General features: G+C 45.8%; 1 protein-coding gene across 1 annotated transcript in view; it reads left to right on the top strand.

Moving 5' to 3' along the window:
- Positions 1-465: 465 nt before the first annotated feature.
- Positions 466-26,784, top strand: part of LHFPL6 (LHFPL tetraspan subfamily member 6) — a 137,469-nt gene continuing 111,150 nt past the window's right edge. The window contains exons 1-2 of the mRNA XM_068673658.1: positions 466-785; positions 2,506-3,065. Coding sequence (XP_068529759.1) covers positions 2,681-3,065 — 385 coding nt within the window. The 5' untranslated portion in view covers positions 466-785; positions 2,506-2,680. The remainder of the gene's footprint in view (positions 786-2,505; positions 3,066-26,784) is intronic.

Raw genomic sequence — 26,784 nt, 5'->3', positions numbered from 1 at the left:
GGGAGGAGAGGAAGGAGCAGGAGGAGGAAATCTCCGTCTCCCAGCGGCTCTGCCCGCACCATCCCTCCCCAAAAGTTTCCCACTTGAGGCGGTGGGAAGGGAAGGGAGCGGGGCTCCCCTCTCCGCCTGGCCCTGGCGCAGCCGGGCTGAGCTGCTTGGTACTCCGCTCACATTTGCTCTCGCCTCCCAAAACTGTTGCGATCAAAACGCTGGATCAGCAGCAGCTCGCACGCACACGCCATCGGCAGATTTTCCCATTTTTTATTTTTTTTTTCCCCATCTAAGGGCTGCAGCCTCCCTTTTTTGACACCCTCTCACCCCTCCGGCTTTTTCCCCCTCGCTCCCCGCCTCCAGCGCCCCGCTCACCCCGGGGGAGGGCTGGGGGAGCCGGGACCCCCCCGGGCCGGCCCCACGGAGCCGGGACCCCCCAGCTCCTCTCGAGGAAGGCTCGGGGAGGCTCCCCCCGACCCCCCGACCCCTCGCCCCCGGCCCCGATCGCGGCGGGTCCCGCCCGGGGAGGCGGCGGCGGGGGAAGTGGGAGGAGAGGCGGCGGAGCGCCTTGCCTCCCGAGGCATCAGACGTGGGGAAAGGGAGGGGAGAGAGGGAGAGAAAGAGAGAGAAACGCGCCGAGGAAGGCAGGGAAGGACTGGGGAGGCCGGGCTGGGGAGGGTCCCGGTCCCTCCCGTGTCCGGAGGACCAAGGGGACAGTCGCTTTGGGGCGGCCACCCCCGCGCCCCCCCCTCCTCGGCGGGGCTCTCCCATGTGCTGCCGGCACCGGCCTGCGAGTAAGTACCCGGCTGCCCCCGGAGCCCCGGGACCCCCTTCCTTTCCCCCACCGCCTTCTTTCCCTTTCCCTTCCCCGCAGCGACACCCGGCTGCATCCCCTCCCCGTCCCAGCGGACCCCCCGGTCCCCCTTCCCCTCCTGCCCTCCCAACCCCACACCTTCCCGCATCCCTTCCCCTCCTCGCCCCCCGTCTTTCCCGGATCCCCCAGCCGCTCCGGACCTCTCTCCCTACCCCTCTCCCCTCTCTGTCCTCCTGCTCCCCCCGGACCCCCCCTGCAGCCCTGCCAGCCCCTCGCCCCCCTCCCGCCCCGCAGCCTTCCCCTCGCATCACCCCGGCGAGTTTCGCTTCCCGGCCCCCGCCTTCCCTCGGGGCCCCCCCCCCAGCTCTCCACCGCCCCCTCCTGCTTTAGGGCTGGGGTTTTGGGGCCAAATTGGCGAGTCCCGCTCCCCAGAGAGAGTCCCGGGCGTTGGCTGGCAGCCCGCGGGAGGTGGGGGGTCCTGCTGGGGGATTTGTAGGGTCCTGCTGGATTTGTAGGGTCCTGCCACTGGAAGCCTCCATGTTGTCCCCTATTTCCAGCCGTGTCTCCTCTGCCGGTTGAGGGAACGCTTTCCCCGCGTGCCGTGACCCACTTTGCCGTAGCCGCTTGGTGCCACGCCAAGGCACGGGCGGATCCTTCGCCGAGAAGATGCCTCTGGAGGGATGGGGGCAGCCCGTGCCCTCCGCCAAGTTTCTGTCCCTCGGGGTTTGGGGCTTTTGCAGGTTGGGAGGCATTTCTGCAGATGGGCTACGTCTGCGAGGAGGTAGGCGTGTGCTTCTTGGGAAGCGGCACAGGCCTTTGCCAACGTTAGGGAAAAGACTTCTTTTTCGCAGTGTTGTAAAAGTAAACAAAACTTTTGTGCGGTGCACATGCTTAATTTCACTTCCAGACTCTTCCCCTACGTTCCCTCCTTGTGCAGAAGGAGTTTTAATTTTATTGCCGGCGCATTAATTGCGTTCGCTGATTGGCGTCTAATCATGCTTAGAAAAAAAGCCCCTGTAAATAGCTATCGGGATTAATTTGGCAGCAACGGTGAGAGATGATCATAAATTTACAAATGCGCTAGGAGCAGCGATCCAGCATGGATTGAACAAGAAATGTGCCCCCAGCCTCTGGGGAGCAGCGTTTCTGTGACAGCCAAAAGCGCTCGGTCATGCCGGTACAGAGCTCGGAGGCTGGGAATTTTCTGAGGAGGAAGCAGAGGAGTTAAAGGTCCTGGCTTTGGGCTGGGAAGAGGCAAAGAAGAGGAGGCTTTGTGTTAGCGAGGTTTTCTGCTGCCACGGGGGTCCGGGCTTAAAAAGCCATGGATGGTTTTGCACTGAAGCTGCAGGGCCCCATCTAAAGTACATTCCCCAGGCGTTGCGGGAGGAAGGATAACAACTGAGACCTCGCCTGGGAAAGATGAAGATGTACGGGGGCGAGAAGTGAGCGGGGAAGTAGGCAGGGAAGCCCTGGCGGTGGCTGCACAGCCTGCACGGCTGCACCGCCTCTCGTCACCGTCCCCTCAGCTGCCAGCAGCGGTGCTAGTGGCTGCTCGCAAGGATGGGACAGAGGCATGAGATGTCTTCATGAAAAGTGCTGCAGGAAGAAATGCTCTGGCAGATAAACGTTGATTTTCCCTAATCTCAATGGTTCTGAACTTGCCTTTTTCTCCTTTTTTTTTGTTGTTGTTCTTTCATCAGGGACCTTTGTCTTCATGATGGGAGGAAACATCCCCCTCGCTGTTAGGATCCGGGCTTCTCCCAGCGCAAGGATTTGTCAAGGCTGAGAGACTCTGGATTATCCCCAAACCTCCTCTAAAACACACAGGGGCTTTCCTGTCCCCCCATCGCAAGGGGGCTCAGCGCGCACGCAAAGATGGCCTCCAGCCTCACCTGCGCCGGCGTGGTCTGGGCTTTCCTCTCCTTCCTTTGTGCTGCGGCCTCCTGTGTGGGCTTCTTCATGCCCTACTGGCTCTTGGGGTCCCAGCTGGAGAAGTCTGTTTCCTTCGGCACTTTCCGGCGGTGTTCCTACCCGGTGCGGGACGAGAGCCGCCAGACGACCGTGATGGTGGAGCAGTGCGGCCGCTACGCCTCCTTCCAGGCCATCCCCAGCGCCGAGTGGAGGATCTGCACGGTGGTGACGGGGCTGGGCTGTGGGCTGCTCCTCCTGGTGGCCCTGACGGCCCTCATGGGCTGCTGCGTGTCCGAGCTCATCTCCAGGACCGTGGGCAGGGTGGCAGGAGGCATCCAGTTCCTGGGGGGTAAGTGCTGCCTGCTCGTGCGGGGACGGGGGCGTCTTCAGGCTGCAGGTATCCACGTGTGATGCTTTGGGGAGAAGAGGGATTGATGCCAAGTTTCCACTAGTGAAGGAGACCACTTGGCTCCCTTGACCATTGAGCTGGTTGTCTGGATGGCTTGAACGTGGCCTAAAGGCTTGGTCACCTGTGGTCGCTCTCGTGCACGTAAATCCCTGCTCGGTTGTTGTATGACCTTTGAGACTTGCACGACAGGTTCAGCTTGCTGGGTGCAGCTCTGTGTGCCGAAGACCAACCAACTTGTGTCTTCGTGGAGGTTTTTTTGTAGGCTTTGTAGGCTTGCAGCAGAGCTTAGCTCAGGTGGTGGCACCTGGAGGAGTGTGGGGGCCGCAGAGCCCTGCAAAGTGTTGCAGAGTAGAGGCTGTGTGACTGTGAGGACAGCCCTGGCTCTCCTCCTTCTCCTTCCCACTCCTGTCACCAACAGCTCCCTCCACCATCTGGCAACAAGTCTGTGGCCCCCGTTGGAAGCAGGGAACCTTGATCCCTGGTAGATGTGGCCCACGAGCTGCCAGGAGGAGCCCTGCCAGGTCCATGCTGCCTGGTGGGGCGTGGGGTTTGTGGAGCCTGTGGTCTAGACAGTGCGTGGGAGAATTACCTCCCCTCCTTTTTTTAGCCTGCGAACTGCACGGCCTTAGCCATGGAGTGTTTGAAGGGTACGAGACAATAAGCAGGATCCTCCAGTGTGTTTTTTATAGGGCTGTTTTCCGAGTAAATCATCACGCTCCTGTCATCGCTGACACGCGTCTCGGTGGCACTCACTGTCACCTCGTGCTGCTCGGCGTGCGCTCGCCCCTGTAAGGGGACAGGTTTCTCTGCCCAGGCGCCAGCATTTGGGATGTGCCCCTGGGTCTGCTTCCAGTTCAGGGGGGGGTTCTGCCCCTCTGCCCTGCAAACTGGGATGCACCCAGGCAGGGCAGCACATGCACATCGCCAGCATGCAGCCAGGAGGAGGCACAAGATGAAAACGGTGCGGCTTGGGGGACACAGCCGAGGCTCTGGAAGGGACCTGTGCCAAGCCCGCAGCCAGGCCATGTTGGCACAGCTCTCTCCTGGCTGCCAGGAGCCCTGGCTCTGACTTTTTGGGTGTTTTCCGCGCTTTACAGCAAACTGCCCCTGTCACTTCGCCCTTCCCTCGGTGCTGCATTCCTGTGTTTAATCTGGCTGACAATTGGAAAATGCAGCAGCTGCTTGAGAGTTAACTCTGCTGGAAGCTGCTGCTTCATGAAGGCTGCTCCTTTATAAAACTCCGGTCGGGCAGCTGGGGGGTGGAGAGGATTTTCGATTCAGTGACGCTCTGCAAGTCCACTCAGTCTGGCTGTTCTCACCGAGAGCCATCACAGGCTCTGCTTGTGCTTTAACCGCCTCCCTCCTTCCAATTGCTGCCTCTGCTCATCTGGTTTTAATTTGCGTTTGGTGGTGCTGCATGCCTGGGTCTGGTTACAGCCACCTTGGTGAAAGGCGACAGCCCAAGGGGTGGCCAGACAAACGGACAGGGGACACAGGAGGTGTGGGGAAACCTGTGCCCATGGTGTGGACTGAAGGTGTGCACCCTTCTGCCAGGCAGGATGCTCAAGGAGGACTCTTCAGACCATGCCATGACCGCTCCTGGAGCTTGCCCCAGGTGACTGCGCAGCATCCTTTCCCTCCAGGAAGGGTGTGAGCATGTAGTGCTTCTCCTCAGTCGGTGACAATTCAAAGATCCGTGAACCTGTGGTAGAAAATCAGAATTGCCAACAACTTTATTCACAGATCAGAAATTATTTACACAGCATGTCCAATTTTCCCCTCTGCTGGGTTTTATGGTTGTCTCTCATTTCGCTCAGCGCTGCTGGAAATGTGTGAGAAATGAACAAAGCGAGAACCCATCATTTCTTAACCTGCTTAAAAACTGACTCTGGGGTCATCAGGGAGAGAGGCCAGGTGGTGCAGGCAATAATTTGGCTGAACTGAAGGCACAGATTAAGGTAAAGTTCAGATCCTTACATCCTTCATCAGATCTTTAGCTGCCATCAGTCAGCATAGCTTCATTGCTTAAATGACATGACAACATTTATCCAGATGTTGAAATTAGGCTCTGTAATTATTAGGTTGTTTTAAATCAAGAGAGTCACGAGCTGTTCAGATTACTTGCTATCTAGGAATGCCAGGTCTTTGTTCCCTGTGTAACCATTATAGATTTAGTTATATACCATGGGGTGTGCTTTGACTGTGGCTCAGTGGCACTTTTGTGATTGTCACTTTAATTGGCCTCCAGCTGGAGATCTAACCAAATAAAACCCTCACAAATATTTTTCTTGGGGGTAAAAGAACCCCCTGCCATCTTTATTGTGAAGAAAAAGCCTGCGGAAAAATAAGCAGAGCACTGAGAGATGCTGTTAATTCATCCTCTGTGCCTTTCTCTGCGTTGGGCAAGGAGATGGGGAGGCAGTTTCACTTTCTGTTTCTTCTCATCTGAGTCACCTGCACCAACACGATTGCTGCTTTCAGTGGCTGAGGGTGGGTGTCTGAATAAACTGTATTTTTCTTGAACTTAGAAACTAGCACAGCCATGCTCAGCGTAGCTAGCTTAAAGTTTTAATGGTGTTCTGTTAGTCCGGGATCTAAATAATTTTCTCAGCATGATCTAAGAACATGGACTTGATGAAGAACTTAGCCAATTGACAGTGGCATATTACAGGAGGCCCGTGGGTGGGTGAGATGTATGCTGCCCTGCAGCTGTGGTGGGCCAGAGCACCAGGACTGCTAAAACTAGCTTAATCCAATACTGGAGACGTGTTTACTGCTGTGAAGAGGTGGCAGGGAGGTGTAATCTCCAGAGGTGGCAAGCAAACAGCCTGATCCTCTTCTTCCAGCAGGGCAAGGGAAAAGTAACTCCAAGTAGGTCAGTGGAATAGCACCTGTACAGAAGTAGCGCGAGCTAAGTGGTGCCAAGGTTTTACAGCTGGGATTTCCCCCAGTTGTATGTGGCAACTCATGCGAGTGAATTATTCATGAGTGCTTATACCATAAATCTGCTCTTATAAAAAATTGAGTGGCAGAGCCTGCAGGAAACTGCAGATCTGTGCAGAGTCAGAAGAGCTCTGTAGATACTCGTTGTTTTTACATCCTTAGCCCGTGTGTGCTATTTCAGATAATCCCGGCTACAGAGCATACGTATATTTTAAGATGACTCTGGGATGCACTGAGTCTATGTCTCTAATAGAAAGGTTGCATCACGACTTTTCCTCCCATTTGCAATTATAGGAACCACTTCCTTTCCCATGGATGATCACGTGGCAGCTCTGTAGCCATTGCAGCAACTGCTTCCACGAAAAACAATGCTATTTTGAGCCTCTTCCAAGGCAAAACATGGTAGCGGGCGACGAGAAGCAGCCAACACCCCAAGGCTGGCCATTTCTTCAGTGGCTGTCAGCGGCCTGCAGTTTATGGTCTGCAAACTGCTGCTGCAGTATCTCAGCAGCATGCTTCGTGAACATTGCTGCTGAAGTGCTTTGAAGAGCTGACAACCGAGGTGAAAGTTATGCTGTCTGTAACCTCTTGAGGGCACAGTTATGTAGATGGATACAGTCTTCACCGATAGCAGTAAGTGCAGCGTTTCCAGCTGGTTTCCTTTGAATGTTTGGAAGACAGAGAGATATGTAATCTAGCTAGAACAGATTGCAGGGATGCATCTCTGACCATAACTATTGAGGGCATGACAGCAGGAAGTGAAGTTTAACAAATCTATGGCAAATTGGAGTCTGTAATTATTGATCTCCTTTTCATTGTGCGTTGGCAAGTCAATTCCACTTAAGTGAGGAGACCAGAAATTTGCGGGTAGGTAGCTCAGATATGACATACTAATTTGGTGAATAGCTTCACTCTGTGAATGCAGAGCAATGATTTTAAGAACAGAGCAATAATTTTAAGAACATAATGAACTGAAAGGTTAGCCAGTTTTATGTGAGGCAGTGGATCAAAAGACGCAAGCGTTGCAAGGATGGTCAATTTAAAGAGCGTTATGCTGGCAAGGTGAAGTTTTTCATTAAAATGGTCAGCACGCAGGAATTATGGCTGAAATCTGCAGTTGCTCAGGATTCCCTTCAGCTCTGTAGGGCAGCTAAGCCAAGCTCAGAGGGGCAAGAATCCAAGGGGACAGAGCATGAAATAACCTCCTGACTTGGAGACCTCTCTGAATCTGACACTTTGACCTTGATTCTGAGTGACATGTGAGAAGCGAGCACTCTCCGTAATTGTGGGTAGCCATGTGGTCTGTCATCTTTAGTGCTCATCACTCACTCTTTGTACCCATGAAATGCACAAGTTTTGCTGCTCCTTTTAGTAAAGTTTTCAGCAGCACTTTCTCTTCCTCTCCGTATTTCTCTGTCTTGTTTCCCTTGTGTCTCATGGGAGTGCTAAAATTCCCGAAACAATGGTCCTTTAATTGCTGGTTAGAAAATATGGAGAGCTCTTAAGTGGGCAGTGGTAAAAGGAGCATTTAGTTAGAGAAGAAGAGGATGCAGAGCCTAGCAACTTTTGATTTTGTCTCTGAAAAATGTGGCCTTCTGGAGGCCTGCTCACAAGTAGTTTTTGCTGAGTGTGGGGTTATGAATAATAACTAGCGCTTGATCAAGAGAGAATACTGAGTGTGGGTGATGGCTCTGTGTTGCCTGTCAGGAAATCACAGAGAAACCCTTTGAGGTTTAAAAGAGACAGAGCCAAAGGAAATCTTCAAATTGTCGTATTAGTGGCTGGGTCTGACTTAGCAGGTGAGATGCTGAAGCTCTAAAATACAGGGGAAAAAAAGGGGAAGAGGACTAAGGTCAGGGCACTGTGGGACCATGTAGAGAAGCTGTCCCTCAAAGGAAATGCTTGTGGAAACAGCTGAAGAAGAAAGAGGAGCTCTTGGGAGAGGTGGAGTCACTGAACCTAAGGGACAGTCAAGCTTCAGGAAACGTGGCTTGCAGTCAAAGGCATCCCGTGGGCAAGGAGAATGAAGGCAGCCTCGGTTTGGAGACTGGCTAAGAAGAAGTCAGCAGTGGCTTTGGTGAGGGTAGTTCCAGTTGACTACAGGGACTAGAAACTGTCCTGGGGGAGGTTTGCGTGGAGCTGTAGGGAAAGAACCGCAGGCAGTGACCAGTAACCATTATTTTGTCTGACAGCTGAAGTGAGACTTTCTGCCTGGAAGACTAAGGTCAGGATCATTTTCTGCCTATAGGGAGAAAATGTAAGCACGAGAAAATAGCATGGAGAAAATGAACCTCGATGGGAGCAGGAAGGATCTAAGATGGTCCAGAGGCTTCCAGGAAGCAAATGGTTACCCCAAACTCATTTACAGTTCTTCTAAGCCTATCTCATCCATTTCCTCCCTCTATACATGTTCCTCCAAATTCCTGAAATTTGCACCTAAAAAAAAAAAAAAAAAAAAAGCAGTCATAAGAACACCCAAAAAGAGCTTTTTAGTTCTTATATCCTCTTTAGCTTAAAATATTTTTCAAAGGGTAACTTGTAGGGAGAGGGTAGGGAGCAGCATCTGTTTCTGCCCAAAGCCAAGCTCTCTTCTTCCCCTGCAAGTTAGCTGCTCAAGGCTGTTTTGCCACGTCTTCTCCTCTCTTTCCTCTTGTCAGATGGAAAGCTTCAGTGACTTTGCTCATGTAGATATGTGACAGGGCAATCCTCATCCTAGACAAAGACAAACTGCATGCTAGGTATTAATCCAATGTATTCATGCACCTATACGGGCACAGCAAGAGGGGCATTTTTAAGAAACAGATGCCTCACCAGGAGGTAACAGAAGAGCATGCAAGGAACAGGCCACCATTAAATGTGGCTTGTGAGTGATTATACGTCATGTCATAGCCTCGTAGATTCAGCAGTAATAAGGTCAGCAGAGAGCACTGTGACTATTTAGACTAAGGTCTGCTGTAGCATAGGTCATAGGACAGCCTTCATATAATTCCTGTTTAAACAAGAGTATATCTCTGAGAGGAAGAAAACCGCACACACACACAAAAATAGCCAAAAAATCTCTCCTTCTAGTCTGAATTTAATTACTTACAGAAAAGCAGGATCTTCATAAGTTGCTCCAGTGGAGAATTACCCTGACTGCTTTTCCTCCAGATCATTAATGCAAATATTAAAAAGTGCAGCACCAAGAATAGATCACTGCAAAATCACATTTGCTTAAGGATCGTTACAATTATTATTTTTTTTCAAGATTCATCAGTTAGTTTGCTTTTAATCCCTTTAAACTGTGCTATGCTGTGCTTTCCTTACCAAAACCAGTATAGAGGCAGCTTCATCGCTGCTGTGTTTCACACCAGCTATCACTCCATTTTTCTACAGGTATCCCCCAAGAGATTAAGTGCAGTGTATAGTTTTGCAGCTTCATCCCTTTTTAGCTTGACTGTGCTTCACTTTGTCTTGCTGAACTGCATCCTGTGACTGCTAATGCTGATGCTCAGTATTTGCTTCCCAGCACTACAAGGCGCCTTCATATACTGTGATACAGCACAGAGTCAAATTCTTGGATTTGGGTTTGGAGTCCAGCTGAGTAAGGCATGGAAGTGTTTGGGAAGACGTTCAGAACAAGGGAATTTAGAAGGTGATGTTATCTTTAGCGGATTTTGTAGCATATGTTCTGTTGAAGATTAGCCCGCTCTCTCTGCTGTAGTCAGACAGAAAGGAGTTAAAATACCAGACAAATTCAGGACCAAAGCTGAACTGATGCAATATATGTCCTCTGTTGCTCTTGGCTTATCAATGACATTACTGAAGAGTTCTACTCACTTAATTGGGTGTAGCCTGTATTGCTTGAATCTTTCATCTGTGCATGGGCCACCAAATCTGACTGGAGGAGAATCAAAGTTAGCAGGTACTTGGATGCTGTGCGTTTACAAAAACATGGCAGACTGACATTCAGCATATTCTCAAGAGACAATCCCCTTTCCTGTGGCTGCCTTCACCTTGGTTCAGTCCTCTGTGGAGCCCTGCTAAAGGCTGCTGCCCTGCCAGATCTACCAGCACAGCTCTTTGTGCAATTGTTCCCCAAGGAGTTCAGCCGAAGGAGACCTGAGTTAGCGATGATTTCCTGTTGAAGCTAACACCAACCATTTTAATGGAGCAGGTTAGCAAGCAAGAATCAGTAATAAATGTTACTGGTCACAAAGTGCAGAATCAGAGGACATCCCTGCCAGCAAGGTCACGAGCAGCACAGAGCAAGTAGAGAGTTGTAATGCTCTTGGAATATCGGAGATGCAACCTGAAGAAGAAAAATGATGCTGATAGTAGTCTTTGTACTTAGGTCTTTGTTCTTTTTGTCACCAGCCAGTTGAGCTATCTTGACTTTTTTTTTTTTTTCAAAATCTTGCTAAAAAAGTGTCAAGGCCCTTCTCAGCTGCAGATTTCCATAGGTCCTTTGAAGTCAATGATGCTTAGTGCAAATCACGTCAATATTTCTTAGAAGATTATTTGTTTGCAACATTACTTTAAAATGGGTGAGGCTCCAAGGCTGTTTCTTCTCAAAGAGCTACCCAAGTGAATTAACTTGTTTATAGTGAATTATGCACCCCAAACAGGCCTTCTTTTTTTTTTTTTTTTCCCCAATTATTTCAATTAATTCACTTCTAATGTAATATTCAGCTAAATACAGAGGAAAAAACATGCTAAGTTTCAGCCTGGAGCAAGTTAGATTTTAGATGCCTTGAAAGCACATTTAAAATGGAAATGCTGATGTATTAGGAAAAAATAAAAGATGCTGCTAAAATATTGGAAAGAGTCACTTGACTTCTCTTGGCTTTCCTATTGATGTTGAATAAAAAAGTGATGTTTTGAATATTGTTGCAGCTGTGTTGGGTTAAAGTAGATTTTTGCATTAAGAACAGAATTTTTGATCTAAAGAAGTCCTGGAGTGCTGTTTTATTTATCTGCAGTTCAGGCTTCTTGATTTTTTTTTCTTTTTGTCCTCTTTCATTAGAAAGGAACAATGATGCTCAGCACTTCTGTGATGCTCTTCATTTCAAAGGGCTTTGCTTGCGTAACCCAGTGAAACTTCAGGAAATGTGAGGCAGGGGAGCAAATAATCTATTTTGCTGGTGCAGTCAAAGTAAACTCAGAGTTATTTCACTTCAGATCCTCCGCATTTGTGTTGATTAGAGCAAAATTTGGGGAGGGGAGTTGACACTTTTGTTTCTGTGTTGAAAGATCTGGCTTGTTTTGGTTCCTGAGCTCCCTGAGATATTTGAACATTGCTGGGAGCTTCACTCAGATATCAAAGTGTTGCAATACTTTCCAGTGCAGATGAAGTCATATTCCCCACAGACAGGATGGGATTGTTCCCAACGGTGCATTTTCCAGGATTTTGTCCAGTCTGGTGTTAAGTATCTATGTAATGGTTTTCTTCCATCTCTCAGGAAACACAACTTAAGGCTGTGAAAAAAATTACATTTGGAATTTTTTCATGATATTCAATCTGAATTTTCCTTCCTTTGCTCATATCCTTTTACTTCTCCAATGCACATTTTTACCTCCTGAGCTCTTTGACTTTGGCTTTAAAAAGTAGAATAAGACAACTGAGGTATGGTTTGCATGCAGTGAGGAGCTGGAAGGAGCACGCCCTAATGAAGAAAGTTGGAATATATGCGTACCACCTAAACTTCACCACAGCCACAAGCCTTGCAGTGGCCATCATTTTGCCTGTCTCCCTGTTCAAGGATTTCCTTTGGCTCTCTGAAATATCTTTGCTGGCTTTAGAGATGTGAAGCTTTCTCTGTTGCTCAAGTCTAAGGCTCAAAGTGACATTCAGACTATATGGAGGCAGCCTTAAGTTGCAGAGGACCAAGAAGGGCATCCTCTCCTCGGTCTTGGGATGGCTCTGCCACCACAAGACATCGCAGGTCAGAGAGGCAATATTGCTTTTGACAAATCTCTTCTAGCAGCTGTCCTGTATCTTCTCAGGCATGAGAAATTGGGCATGGTCAATGCACGCTGACAATGCTGGTGGTATGGCTGACTCACTCGGCCTGATTAGATCTCATTTACATTGTTTGTTCACTGTCAGTCCCCTGATGTCACAGGTACCTCTGAGAACAGACGCAGACATTTTCCCCCTCTGGATTGGCCTTCCTCTCTAAGGAAAACCTTAGAGCCTGGTCTGTTGAAATCAACAACAATATTCCTCCATGGGAACCAGGGCAGGGCAGGACCAAGAGCTCAGGGCTGTTGCTACTCATTGAGCTAGTGGGATTTGGAGGAGGTTGGTGTTGCATAGCAATGCAGAGAACTTTATGGGATGCCAGATCCTACCTAATTCTCTGGATACTAAATAGTAATTGCATCAGGACTAAAAGCAAACAAACAAATAAAAACCTTCTTCTGTTTAAAGGGTTGCTGCACCATGAACTGAGTCCACCTGTTTCTGCATAAGCCTGATAAACCCCAATCTCTCCTGAAGACTGACTACTCTGAATTTATTTGTAGGTAAAATTTGTAGGCTAACAGACTTTTAAGTGAGTTTGGGAGTAGCTGGAAGGAAAATAAAGAAAATGTTAATGAAAGAAAACCTAAACAATTACAACCTATTACAAATTGTTGTTATTTTTATCTTTTAACTTGATCCAAAAAGCTCCGGAGAGAATGGAGCAGAAAATGCAGTGTTCTGCTAAACACCATATCGTTTCTGTAGTAATGTAAAGATTTCATCCTTCCCTTTGCAATCTGACAGTTCAGTTGTCTCGCATTGTCTCCCAATAAAGATGCCTTTGTAATATAAAGTGAAATTGTTGATTTGAGAAGAATGGTTTTCTAATAAACGCGCAGGGTCACAGCGCTTGTCCCTTGCATTGAGGAGAAAGGATTTGAGATAAAGCCGTGAATGATCAATCTGAAATAACAAAAGCTGCTTCTGAAACACAGCACCCTGTGAAAGGATGTGGAACCCACGAGCACAGTGGAGTGTAAGAAATAGCCCGAAGGCCTCGTAAGAATGTGCTTCATGACTTCTTCACAAGTTGGAGCTTTCGTCTGAGTCTGCAGCTAACTGAAGGCCTATTTATAAATGCATTACAAAAATCAGAATAAACTTGATATTCAGAGCATCACAAGCAATTTAGGTCAGGCACTACACAGCTGAACGCCAATTATTGGAATGGATTACCAGGACATGTTAAAAAGCACTTAGCTTCAAAAATATGTAGAAACTGGGGTAGCGTGATGTTAGGGGACCTTTCTGAGTGCATGTGTAACACTCTTTGGATTTTGTTTCGAGCTTTGCCTTGACTTGGCCCAGATGCTGCTGTATGACTACAACTTCATCTGTCCTTTGGAGATTTGTACGACTGCCTGGCAAATTTGTGCAAAAAACACCCTCAGTCATACAGTGTTGCTGCTGTCGTTCTGGTGGTGGTTGTCGTAACGTAGGCGGTTCCAGAAACTCCTCGTGCAGAGCACTAGGGGAGGAGAGACAGCTGCTACTGCAAAGAAATCAGAAGCAAAATTAGGCCAGGAAACTAGGGGCACTTTGAGTTCACGACATCTTTAAATACCTTCAGACATACGTCTTGTGTGCTACTGCTGAGCTGCAGAGGGGTTTTCAGGTGCTGAATGGGTTGCGTGTAGGAAAATACAAAACTTCAGAGCTGGCCTGTGCTGTCCAGCACCTACTGCCTGCTGCCTCCTCTCCTTGTGCTTTAGCTTTCAAGGAATTCCATTCGTTTTCAATCATTTTTCTGCCACAGCAGTAAAAACATGATGAACAGCACTAAACACTGGCATAAAGCTCTTTACAGCCAAGACAAACCCCCAAACTGTTGCAGGCACATTCTGCAAAATCAAGAGGTTGTTATAAAAGTTATTTTTTACAAGAATTCCTTTTATAGGAATCCCAATGGCTGGTTTTGGAGAGCTTTGTTCAGTCCCCAGACTCTCTCTAACCAGAAGCTTTTTCTCTGTGCAGTATTTTAGGGTGAGCAGGGTCTGGCAGGGTCTGGCTGCTCAGGCCAGGTCATCGCTGATGAAACCCATCGGCAAGGCAAAGCTGCAGACCCTGAGCATCATTGTGTGGCTGGGGTCCAAGGCAAATACCAATGTGCTCTTCCCGACCATCCTCCAAGCTACTCATCACTCTGCAAAGCCCTGAAATAAGGAATGTAGGGAAAGCCGTGTCCAACAAACAAGATGGGCTGCACAGCTTTATAGTTCCTTGTGGTGCCGTGGTGTGAGGGACTGCTCCCATAAATGAACGTAAGCGCAGTTCTGTTTGACAGATCAGGCTTTTTCTTAAGTGTTTCAAAATAATGCTGTGTAATTAAGGAGCAAATTGGTTTCTTAACTTCCTACAGGGGGGTGATGTTTTGGAAACCATTCTCCTTGTGAGCACCGAGCCATCTGCTGAAAGTTGTCCATTGCTTCCTTCTTCTCTTGTGTTTGCATTATATTTATATTCCCTTCTCTTCCATGGGCTTCAATTCCCTTCCCAGGCGGTGGAAAGGGACACCATGGCTGAAGACAGTTTATGCTGAGCCATTAAGGACTCTGTTTAGCTCGCTCCCCTTTTCCATAACCATTTGCAATAAAAACTGTGTCGGGAACGAGCCCTTTTGTGTAACGCTCAGTGACCTGCAAGGGCTGGGACCAGCCTTGCGCTGGGGATGGCAAATTCCCTTTGAGGCCACTAAGCCGGAGATCCGGTGCTAAGAACACAGGAAGCTGGGAGGATAAATACTGTAACTTTTCATCTCATGCATAAGAATTGCCGTCTGTTTTGATCTCATGATAGAGAAAAGTCATTCTGCTTATCTCATCTAACACAGTGGCTAGTCCGATTACAAGCTTCCCTGCCTGGCACCTTTTTAAATTCAATTTGGCTGCCTGTGCCTTTGGCACACAGTAGGTTTCATTAAATTTCACAGCAGTTAGTTTTCATTCCCTCTGTGACACCTTTTTATCAACATTTGACTCTAGTGTAATTTCAAGAAATTGTACTTTTTTTATTTTTTTTTTCCAAAGTGCTTGTACCATAATAATTCAGCAGAGCAGGTGGGGGAAGAAGATGCAGATACTGTTGCAAATCCATGTAGAAAACTAATATATGGGATGGCAGGTCAGCTTGCAAGTGTTTTTTGCATGTGATGATAACAAAAAGGAGCTGCTTCCCTTCCTTCTCAGTCGTTATCATCCAAGACTGTCAAAAGCGCAGTTTAAGAACTTGCTGTAAAAGGCAAATTTCATTTCTTTCAGGTTAATCACAGCTTTATTTTAAAAGCAGAGCTCGCGGAGTGCTGCTGAATTGACAGTGTAAGGTTGTGAGACAAGCCTTGTGAAACCTTGGCTAGGTAACGATGGGAGTTTTCTTTTCAAAACCAGATGAGGAAGGTGGTTTGCGAGGAAGGTGTGTGTGCAGGTATGTGTGCAGGAACACAGAGAGCAAACGTGGTGGTTTTCCATTTAGTATGCGATGCCTGGTCCCTGGTAAGCGGGTTGAGGGAAGGTGGGCACCCCAGCATGGACCTGGCACCTCTCGGTCACATCACCTCTACCTCCTCCCCAACACAGAGCGGTGTTTTCTCAAGTCTGTGCCCAAGGCAGGTGCTGGGCAGGTTTGTGTCGGTAGAGGTGGTTTTGAGGTTCTCTCTGAAAGGTCTTCATTTGCAGAGCGTCAGCCTGTCTGAAATGCCAGCCTTTTGTAGTCTGCTGGGGTAATAAGAACATGCAAAACCAGTGTGTCATGGCTTCTCAGTAAAATTTTAAAAAGCTAATTAAAATGAAGCTTAAAAGTGCCTAAAAGCGAGCTCTGCATGCAGGCATAACTCAGAGACTGACAGAGCCGTGTCTCACTGCAAGCCAAGGGCAGCCGGGCGTGGGAGGCCATAAATCATTTTCAGAATGAGACTTCTGATTGATGAAACTTTTCCTTCTGTCCTTTCAAAGGAATTAGTTTAACAAATGGAGCAGCTTACTTCCCTCTACCCAACGGTCTCCATAATTCCTGTTGCTGATAAAATATTTCCAAATGCATACAGTCTTGGGCAGGACCTTGAACACCTTGGGGAAGCTGGAGGCTATGGGCAGCTCCCCACCTCCCTCTCAGGGAAAGGTTTCTCCTGGTTTTCCCATGTATTTCCCACTGGTCAGCCTATACATATATAATGTATATTTTTGGTGGGTTGGCAGGCTGTAATTTCCATCTCAGGCAGTGGCTTGAGTTGTTGGGGAGTGCCAAGAAAGCAAGGGTGCCTTGCTAGCAGGGTCTCCACATGTCCCCTGCTGTCTCCAGAGAGCAGCGGCTGCCAGAGAGCTGCAGAAGCCTTGCAACCAGGGAGCCGGATAAACGGCGTGTGTAAGTTGGCATGGTGCTGCTGAAGTGAGCCCTGGCTCACAGCTGGCTGGAAGAGGTGGCCTCATCCTTTCTTCTGGGGGTGGAAAATGTCTTTCCAGAGCACAGCTGGAGCGCACGGACCTCTGGCTACAGACTGAAATCTTGCTTGTTTTTTCCAGGTTGGCTGAGTGTGTTCAGTTAAGGGTGAAGGCACAAGTAAGAGTTCCTGTGAGCTTTGTTTTTCCTACTAAGCTGAACATAAGAATAAGGATTATTCCTTGGTCTTAGTATGAAGGCACAGAGTTCAGTATCTTTACTCTGTTGTTTCCAGCACAAAATGGTCCAGTGTAATTAGCAGGCATCCTACAAGCAGACTGCTCAACAACAAGATAGCTCTGGGGGATGTTTCTTCCCATTTCAGATAATTAATCATTATTTTATGTCCTGAAGTCTTGAGATTCCTCTAAATTGTATATCTGGTGTAATGGTGGAGGTTTACATCACAGCAATCACATTATGATTAACATGTAATTACGCAGGTATTCAATCGACAGGATTAGCTGAGACATCCATAATTTCTAAAAATGTGTTTCCAGTGTGGCCAGTGGCAGGTCTGAAAGAGTAAAGAGTAATCAGAAGATTATTTGAGAATGCAGGTAGGTATAAATCCTAGAAGAGTTTTAATCTTCATATTTTATGACTTATTAAGACTTTAAAACAGGACTGCTTCCTATTGTTTCAAGATGACATATTCCAGTATCAGTGCTGATGAACACATGACTTGGTGGCCCTTCAGCTGGAATGAGGCAGGACTGCTAATGATATACGGCTTCTGACAGGTTCCTCTGAGTATTTATGGGCCTCAATATGTATGCAATCTATGGATATTTCAAAACTGATTAACATTTCTGAACCTAAGTTAAAGTTTATAGTTGGCATTTCAATGGTGTCAAAGCAAAATTAATCAGAGCTCAAAAGATATGCAGTCTTCCTGACATGCTGGTGACAGCGAAAATATAAACCACTGAGAAATAGCTTGCTGAAAGACAGAACGTAGCCTGGATTTTGGAAAGAGATCCGCAAAAATGGCTTACTGCCACAGACAGACTGTGAGGGTGTGTGCGATGGTGGAGCTGGTATTTACTATGGCACTAGCTTAAAAAACTCAAGACTGTGCCGAGTTACTTGTCCCGTAATAAGTTACTTGGAAATCTTATCTGTGAAACTTTAGCATATTTAATATGCAAACTAATCTCTTGAAACAGTTCAGATAAGCAGTGTTCTTAAATGTACTCTGTCAAGACATTTTTCAGTCAATGAAGCTTAGCAAGCAAATGCTTTCATTTCAGTGGCCCTCGTGAGAATAGTCAAAATTTATACTTTGTTGTGATGTTAGGCTGCATGGCTGTCTGTCTGTAGTGAGAATGGAACAAACTGTCACGGAGTTTTTTTTCTTTATTTTTTTTTCTGTGTTTATCTCTGTTTTAAATAGGTCAGTGATGGCCTTTCCGCATTTCGAAAGATTGCTAACAGCCTCAGTGAAAGCTTTTAGGATCCAGTTTGAAAAGCATCAGAACAAATAACTGTGTTTTATTTGTTCTGTAAAAAGAAAACTATAAATCATAGAATCATAGAATGGTTTGGGTTGGAAGGGACCTTAAAGATAATCTAGATCCACCCCCCTGCCATGGGCAGGGACACCTCCCACCAGCCCAGGTTGCCCAAAGCCCCATCCAGCCTGGCCTTCAACACTTCCAGGGATGGGGCAGCCACAGCTTCTCTGGGCAACCGGTTCCACTGCCTCAATACCTTCATAAAAACTGTTTCAGTGCCTCACCACCTTCATAAATGAGGTATAAGTTGTAGTTTAATAACACCAGGTACCTGTGCAAAGATAAGATGGTCTGTGTGTTGAGATCAGTCTTCCCAAGAGAAATGCAATTTAGTCTTTCGGGATGTGGTGGAGCTTGATGGCGTTTTTGGGTGGAGAGAGAGCATAAGCTGATTCTTAAATTAGTTTTGAAACTGCAAATCTGTTGCTATATTTTCAGTCTGAAAGAGACCACCTAGTGAGCAGTTGAAAGGAAATCAAGATCTGCACAGAACCAGCTGGTACTCCAAACACTAAGATCAAGGTAGTCAGAGAGGACCTAGGAGAGCAGGAAGTTTCAGTGGAAGTGGTGTTGGCCTATGTTAGTTTCTTTCCCCTTTCTAACTTAATATTTACATTTTTCTGTTTACTTGTTGCAAAATTGTCTTAACTTCTACTTTGGCAAGAGTATAACAACCCTCACTACTTCCATTTACCTCTGGATTTAGCACATTGTGAGCTATGTACTGATCCATTGGCACACAGACTTGGATTTGATCTTCATCTGGAAGTCATTAATGCCTCTCTCATAAAATCTCTTTGATTCCTTTGCACGTTTTCCTGCTTTCCTCCCAGGACACTTTCTGAAGTACTTGACTCCACATCCAGCAAGAATGCCTTAATCATTGTGGTAGTGGTTGTTCCCACTTGAATCCAGACTGCTCAGGTGCTCTTTAAGATATCAGAGTGTTTTTTTTTTTTTTTTCTTAACCTTTAAAGATACAAGGACAATGGAGAATCCTCTATCTTGCAAACAGATGGTCAGAGGTGTTGCTTCCAGATCGTGAATAAAAGTTGACTTTGAAAATAGAGCTGGGTTGCTGAAAACCAAAGGGAGAGGGGGCATGGTTTTCAGTGAGCTTGAACAGTACATAAACCAGAATGGAAAGCACTTGTTGGCAGACGCCTACAGTCTCAACAGGTTTAAATACAAATGCACAAGTTACAACCAGATTTTTCATTGCAGCCTCTCTCCAAATATTTAGAAGTAAAACTGAGGAGGCAGGTGTATCTTGAACAAAGACAGTCTTTGAGATGGGTAATGCAGGCAAAACAGAATAGCTGAAAAAGTAAGATTTGAGGGAACTTAAAACTTTTTTTTTTTTTTTTACATTATTCAGGCACAAAAATTGATGTCATTTCTGGCAAACTTGAATGACAGAATTCAATATTCAAAGCTATAAAAGTACCTTTGCATAAAATCCTTATCTTCACAGTGTTTCTTAGCACAGATGCAAGGAATATTTCCATTTTGCAGATAGGAGGCTAGAAACTTACTGAAGGTAGCTTATAAAACTTATGGTTAAGTAAGTATTGATTAGAGACCTTCCAAGTCTTATGCTCATGAGCAGCCACTGAAACAGCTGCTATATGGAAACATGACTTCAATATACAGGTGTAATAATGTGCCTCTTCCTTACACTGAGTCATGACTACAGGATTATCTGCTTAGCATTTCTGAGGCAGAGAGAAGCTTACACTGTGTGCAGCCTGAGCTGATGGGCAACTAACGGGCAACTGCACAAACACTGTTGGTCACAAGCTAACACACAGAGATGAACTACTCTTGAGATATCCTGTAGTAGGATATCCCCTGGGTAGCAGGGGAACACAGATACAAAACATTGCAGAAAAGCTCCCTCCCTCCACTCTCTTTTTGCATTTTAGCCTTTAATCTGCAGGAGTCTGAGTTCTTCTTTCTTTCAAATCTTCTGATTTCAGAAAGGGGATGCTCACCTGGGTGTCTCAGCAGAGTATGAACCATGTCTTTGAAATATGTCCCTATATCCCTCACCCTGTTCAAGGAGAAGACTTGGTATCTACATCTGATACCTGAAAAAGAACAAAGTTGTTGAGATACCACAGGGCAAAAATGTCAAGGAATCCTGTGTAATTCTGCCCACCAGGCCAGTGACCCTCTGGCACATCACAGTGATGGGACCCTACAGAGGTGGGCCCATGAAGAAGTGGGGCAGCTCTTTTATGTGCTGGCACGTAAGAAAAAGTGCCAAACAGAAAGTCTTGTGATAATGTGATCACAAGATTAATTTGCACAAGCAGCTAGCAGAGGACACGTAGAAATGGAATATATGCATTTTCATGTGAAATGAGTGAGTCAGAATGACTTTGTACTTGTTGCCTATTATGCATGTCGCATATATTTGATATTTTAATACTTCTTGTTATTGTTTTCATGATTATTTTTAATTTTCTGAATTACCTCAGTGTGAAAGAGTATCACAAAAGATGCTGATACTTTTTATTTATGTAAGATGCTTAAATTATACTTTTGAAGTTACTTACCCAGCATTTTATTTATCTTACAATCATAATTATTCAGTGCCTCCTCCATCTGCTTTGATTTAATTATGGCTGTATAGACAGCAGTCACAGAGATAAGTCTCCTCAGGTTGATCGGTTGCATATAGCACCTTCCACGCTCTATAAAGAGTAAGCTTGACACCTGGCAATTAAACGAAGTAGACATTTTGTCTCATCTGTTCATGAGGGTTGGAGCGATATCAGGCATCCAGTGATGTAGCTTGGTTCTCACACACGTGGCAGACTCCCTGGCAGTATGAAAAGGACAGGTGAAATAAATTATAGAGTTGCCAGCTGCTTTAAACATTCCTGTTCAGCATCGTAACCCAATCTTGTCAAGTTTCTGGGGTTTGAGGCATTTTTGTGTGAATATCTTCTTCAGTCTTTTCAACAGTTGCCAGAGAGAACCTCCTACTGAAGTTATTACTGCCTAAAATTCAAGAGTGCTTTCAACTTCCTCTCTAAGGCAGGGTTTTCTACTGAATAAAGGTATTTCTTATCATGCTGCTGTATTTAATATGTCCTTTTTGATGCCATAAGCAGTGGTGAAGTGACTGGAGTCTGTACTCCTGTCAGCTGAAATTATACTTTCTTAGTCACTTGTTTACTGCCAGGACAATGCTGTTGGCTCCCACGGGATTTCTCTTTCAGGTTCGCTCCTAGTGCACCTGAAATCCTGAAATCCAGATAAATATCTGCCTGCTTTCTGTGGTACACAAGCAGTCCCAATTCCCTTTACAAGGAAAGGAGTATGACCCATGTGTTCCTTTTTTTTTTTTTTCTTTTTTCCACTCTTGGACTTACATATATCCTAACTCTTCATGGACATAACTTGGATCTACACTGATTCAGCTCAGTGGAAATAAGATATTAATTTAAGAGATTATTGGAAACTTTGCTGCTGAGAATATGTCTATTGCATGTCCTCAAAAGTAACTTTGCCTTTCTTTTGCTTATGTTTATACCTTTCTCTGGGAGCAGTGTACTTGAAATCAGTGCCATGACTTTGAGCTACAAGCCATTTCCATAAGAGTGCTTAGTTTGTCATTTAAAGAAGCAAAGATTTTCATTAATTTAACAGTAGGCTAAAATCTGTTCATTTTGATCAAAACATCGGAAAAACTCTTTGAACTTACCTTAAAACAATGATGAACCAGACGTATTTCCCAGCGGTTTCTAATGTGACTTGAATCTGCTCTGTCTTAATCTGCATCATACCACTCAGTTACCCACTGGGAAATAAAATGCACTGTCATTAAAAAGGCAACTCCCAGAGAGACAGCAAAATTTGCCTAATGGAGGCTGATACAGGAACAATGAAAGAAATTCTAAATTATTTTTTTGGAACGTTAATGTGCCTTTCTACTTGGCCACATTCATCTGGGTGCTTTTATTAACAAACCACTGCGGCCTCACCCCAGTAATAGCAGTTTCAGCCCACGTTCCCAGACAGCAATACCCACCACCCAGGGAAGTTGTGCAAGCTGGTTTCTGCTGGGTTGCTCTGGTGGGACCTCTGTGCTGTCTTTTACAGTTTCCTTGGCCTGCATGGAAAGCCTAGGTACCCAGATGACTCCTTGCGGAGCAGCCACGTTGGCCAGCCAGCTCCTCGGTTCTGCCCGGAGGAGACAAACGGGTGTTCAACATCAATCGCTTCACAGCCTGGTTTGGGAAAGGAGAAAAGAACTTGGTTTCACGCTGGTTAATTTTATATTCCAGGCTTGCTCAGAGGCTTACTTACTCATCTCCCAAAGTTAAAAGCTTAATTTTGGTCTTGAGGAGTAATAGTTCCAGGAGGAGTAGCCCAAACAACCATGTGAAACTGAGGAAGAGTACAAGCAGTGAAGGGGTTCCCAGGATGACATTTTGATACTCTGTTCTCTGTGAGGCCAAACACTGGTCTGTGGATGATCCCTGTCTTATTGCAGCATTGATGTACATCTACACTTAGATTTTTTTTCTTGCTCCTTTGATTTGGAGTACTGCTGCTGTTTACTTCAAGTTTCCACGCTACAGACAACTTTTTCATCCAGACTTCTGTCTCTCCTCTTCTGGAGCCAGTGGACCAACTCACAGCACTGTAACATCCTCCTACTAAAGACAAAAAATACAAAACATATTGATAGATTTTTGGCTATCTTTGAACATTACTTAGCAACTGGTGGCAAGGAGCCCCAGGACTGGTGGAGAGGGTGCTCTGTTAGAGAAGTGCCTACAGTATCCCTGGCACACTGCAAACCTGGCATTATCCAAAGGGCTCAGATCTTTCTCTTTCTTTACCAGCCAAGGCTGACTCTGAAGTCCTTCCTTTAATTCTCACCTGTCTCTACAAATTTCTGTTTCTGTGTTGTTGCCACTGGGAGAGGATGAAACACCACTTGGAAGTTGAGCCCAGTTCCTTGTTGGACACATTTTGTCTGGAAGTGTTGACATCACATCTACTCACCAAACTGTCCTCCCACCATTGCTTGAACATTTTCCAATACCTACAATGCTGCTTACTGATGTCTCACTAGTTTCTCACCTTCTTTCCTCTCTTTCATCCACTGGCTTCTCTATTTCTACTGTTTCTCTTCAGTCTTTTCTAAGGCGTTTAAGGGAAACTTCTCTTTCATATAATTTCAGTCCTTGTCTTTACATTGATCAGCAATGTTACTTGTTTGTTTGTTTGTTTGTTTTTGTACATGTGCTCCAGGTTATAGCATGTTTCATTATTGTCTAACTTCTTTGAGAGATAAGGACCTCAGGCCTAGCTTGAGTTTGTTAGTAAAGTTTTAGAAAACAATTACAGACATCCAGCAGTTCTCCTCACGTTCTGCATTTTTTGTTTAAGCCGTTTATTTCATGAAGGACCAGTGCAATAAATAGCAAGCATAAGAATTTAGCAAGTCTGTCATGGAATGGCAGTGTGGGGATGCCTGTTGTGTTCCTAGTGTGGGTGAGAAACCACAGGTATTGCCAGACCATGGTGGGGTGTTGGCCAGGCCCATGCTCCAGGAAGGCTACAGGATGGTCTCATCTCTCCATGCTGAGCCCTCCTACTCCCTTGGTAAGACTCAATATTGCATCAGGCCTGAGGGCTTCTGCCAGTTTTGGTGTTTGTGTTCTGCAAATGTGGTTCATAATTGTGTTTGGTGGGGTCACAGCACAGAAGAACCCCTGGCAAGCAGGATGGAGAACCATGCTAGTGTCCTCACAACAGTGATCCTCTTCTGAAAACTCATAGCTGATATCCCAATCAGTTTAAGCAAGCGTAACCAGGCACTGGGGTGGCAGGAAGGCGTCCTGCTCTCCCAGCCCCACCTCCTGATCCTGCAGCACACCAGCTTTCCACCAGTCCACCGCAAATGAGCTGCATCAGGAACTGCTCTGCCTGAAAACTGACTTAGGAAAAAAAAAAAAGTTATTTTTAGCTGGATCAATTCCCCTATCCGATTCTCGGCACAGCTCCACAAATGTTTGTGCTGGCCCAGCTGAAAGGTTGCTGTGGGAGTGGGAGTGACTAGCTACAAGGAGGAAACCAGGAACTGTGTGCATCACCCCAAAAAATGGCCATGCACTTGCAGAATTACATGATGAATGTGGTAAGTGAACGTTTTCATGTAAGTGAGGCAGCCAGAACAGTCTGAGAAGCAATGTTGGGAGTTGCAGAGCAAGAAGTTTTAACAGAGCTTTGCTGATCCTGAGAGGGCTTTTTCAGTGAACATAACAGCATCGGCACAAAAGCGGCACATTCTCTCCCACAGTCAGATTTTTCTGAGTACACACTGAAAGTGAAAAATGTATGGGATAAACACAGTTGCATGCTTAATTGTTTAGAAAAGAATTAACTTCTATTATAATGCTACTATTATAACGTTTGCAGTGGCAGCCTCCAGGTTCCCTACCTTTTAGCATCGATGACCAAATCCTTAGTCACAGCTCGAGGCTGCAGAACATTGTCATTATTCAGTGGATAATGCAGATTTCAGTAATCCCCAAAGAAAAAAAAATAGAAAAAAAAAGGAAGAAAGAAAGAAACCTCCCACCAATGAGCTTTCCAAAGCCAGAGTTTATGCACTGTATATTTAATGAGCCTAAGTGAAGCAGTTTTATTGTTTGTTTCCAGGATGGTTTCAAGCCTGTACTGACTGCTTGTCAGTGGGATTCCTGTACCTAACATTTAAACAATACTTTCTAGGGGGAAGAAAGTAGATTTGAAATTCAAAGTCATGGATATTTCTAATACAGTTTTTTAGGGTTTAATTTTGCATGTAATCATGACACAGGCTGGCTTTCTCTGTGAAGCCTAATGTCGTAATACATCACTGCACTTTTATCTGGGAGCTGATTGTTGCTTAATGCCTGCAACCAGGTTGTGAAAATTTGAGGCTTTTTCTCTGCAAAGTGAGCTCTCATAAAGAAGGTATTTTTCAGAGCCCTGTCAGCTGAAGTGTTTTTGTTATTATGCTTGGGTGCTTTATGATGCTGTTAGCATCCTCCTTACATAGCACGCCAAACTGATCCATCATGTTGTGTTAGTAGCTTCACTACTTAATCTCCCTTGCATTTGTGTAGCATTTTAAACTTAAGTCACGATCCTCTAAATGCAACTTTCTTCTATTTGTGGTTGTAAACTCACATAGAACAAGTTTACTGAGAATTGCATTATTCAATATTTTTTGTTTACAAAAAGGAGAGCTGCAGAAGTGTCTGTGTTCCCAGGGACTTTGATCTACTCAAAGCTTTCTGTTTCCAAATAATGGAGGAGAAGCTGTCAAAGGCTCCAGAAATCTTACCAAGCTCCAAAGAATTGTGCTGGTATCACAGGCTGAACTGAATTGACTCCGTGCCTTTTATTCTAAGTACCACCAGTTCAGACCACTGCTCAGTGTCTGCAAACAGGAGAGCCCCTTTCAGAGACTCAGTGGATTTCAAATCTCTCACTTAAAGTGCAAAATAATGTAATTTATTTTTATCTCTCCCATTGCTCTGCAGTGTATTTGCTTGCTACAGGTCCAGTCTGAGGTCTGACGGTGCTGGCACACTATGTCATTTTAAGATGAACATAAATACCAAAACCACAATACCAAAATTATAGCCCAAGTTCATTTGCTCTATTTTAGCTTTCTCCTCACATCTCTAATTTGCAGTGGGCTGCTGGAGTTAGCTCCTACCGCGTGGCTGCCCATTGTGCAGCTGGTGCCCACGATCTCTTGGTTTTTCTATGGAACCAGCCAGGCACGAGGGGAAACTCGTGATCCCGGTGGTGGTGATAACAATGCAGAGCTGGATCCTGACACACAGGGAAGCTGGGGTTGGAACTTGGCAGCCAAACAAAAAGAGGCCGGTTTTAAACCACCGTGCTAAATTATCCCAACGCTTCGGATTAAATGTGGAGTTGTTTTTGACACGCGCGCAGTCTCTCACAGTGGAGTAGGTCATTTCTTGGTTCGGAATAGTTATCTGATATTTCTGCATCCCGTGCTTCAAGCAGGGTTACACAAGCAGTTTTAAATGCTTTGTGATAACGTCTTTGAGCATGCCATAAAGATAGCAGAGTAGCTTCTCTACAAGCAGTGACTTTCCAGAAATAGTAGATATCACTGCTCTGAAAGGCTGTTCCAGACCCTCAGCCCTTTGATGGTTAGAAGGCTTTTTGTCTCCAGGCAGAACAATGTATTGTTAGTACGTACTTATTTGCTCTTGGGCCAGTGTTGACCCTTACCTTAAATAGCTCCGATGTATTTATATAGACAGCAATCATATCTCTAGTCAGGCTTTACTTCTATTGCAATTTTAAGAAAAAATCTTGAGTTGTTTTGCCTTCTCTTATAAGCCAGAGTTTGCAGTCATCTGCCTCACTCTGATAGTCCTCGTCACAAACGTGCACACAATTTCTTGCTCCTGGTTTTTATTTTGGCAGCCCTCAGTACTTAAGGTGTATGGTTTCACCAGTTCTCATGGTTTTCTACCTTCAGTGAAGGGAGATCAGCACCTCCAGCAGGAGCCTGGCCCCACCTGTATTAGATCCCACCTATATTAATAGAGAATATTTTTTCTGCTGAAGGTGCCTTTGGCCTGTATGGAGAGATCGTTACAATTAGTTCATATTCAATTAGCTCTGATTCATATAAGATGCTCGTATAAGGTGGCTAGAGTTTGGTAAGATGAATCCTGCCCTCACTGAACAGCCATGTGTG

The sequence above is a fragment of the Anas acuta genome, chromosome 1 (assembly GCF_963932015.1).
Source record: "Anas acuta chromosome 1, bAnaAcu1.1, whole genome shotgun sequence".
Classification (NCBI taxonomy): Eukaryota; Metazoa; Chordata; class Aves; order Anseriformes; family Anatidae; genus Anas; species Anas acuta.
Note: the sequence above shows the minus strand (reverse complement) of the source record. Positions and strands in the feature narration are given on the sequence as shown.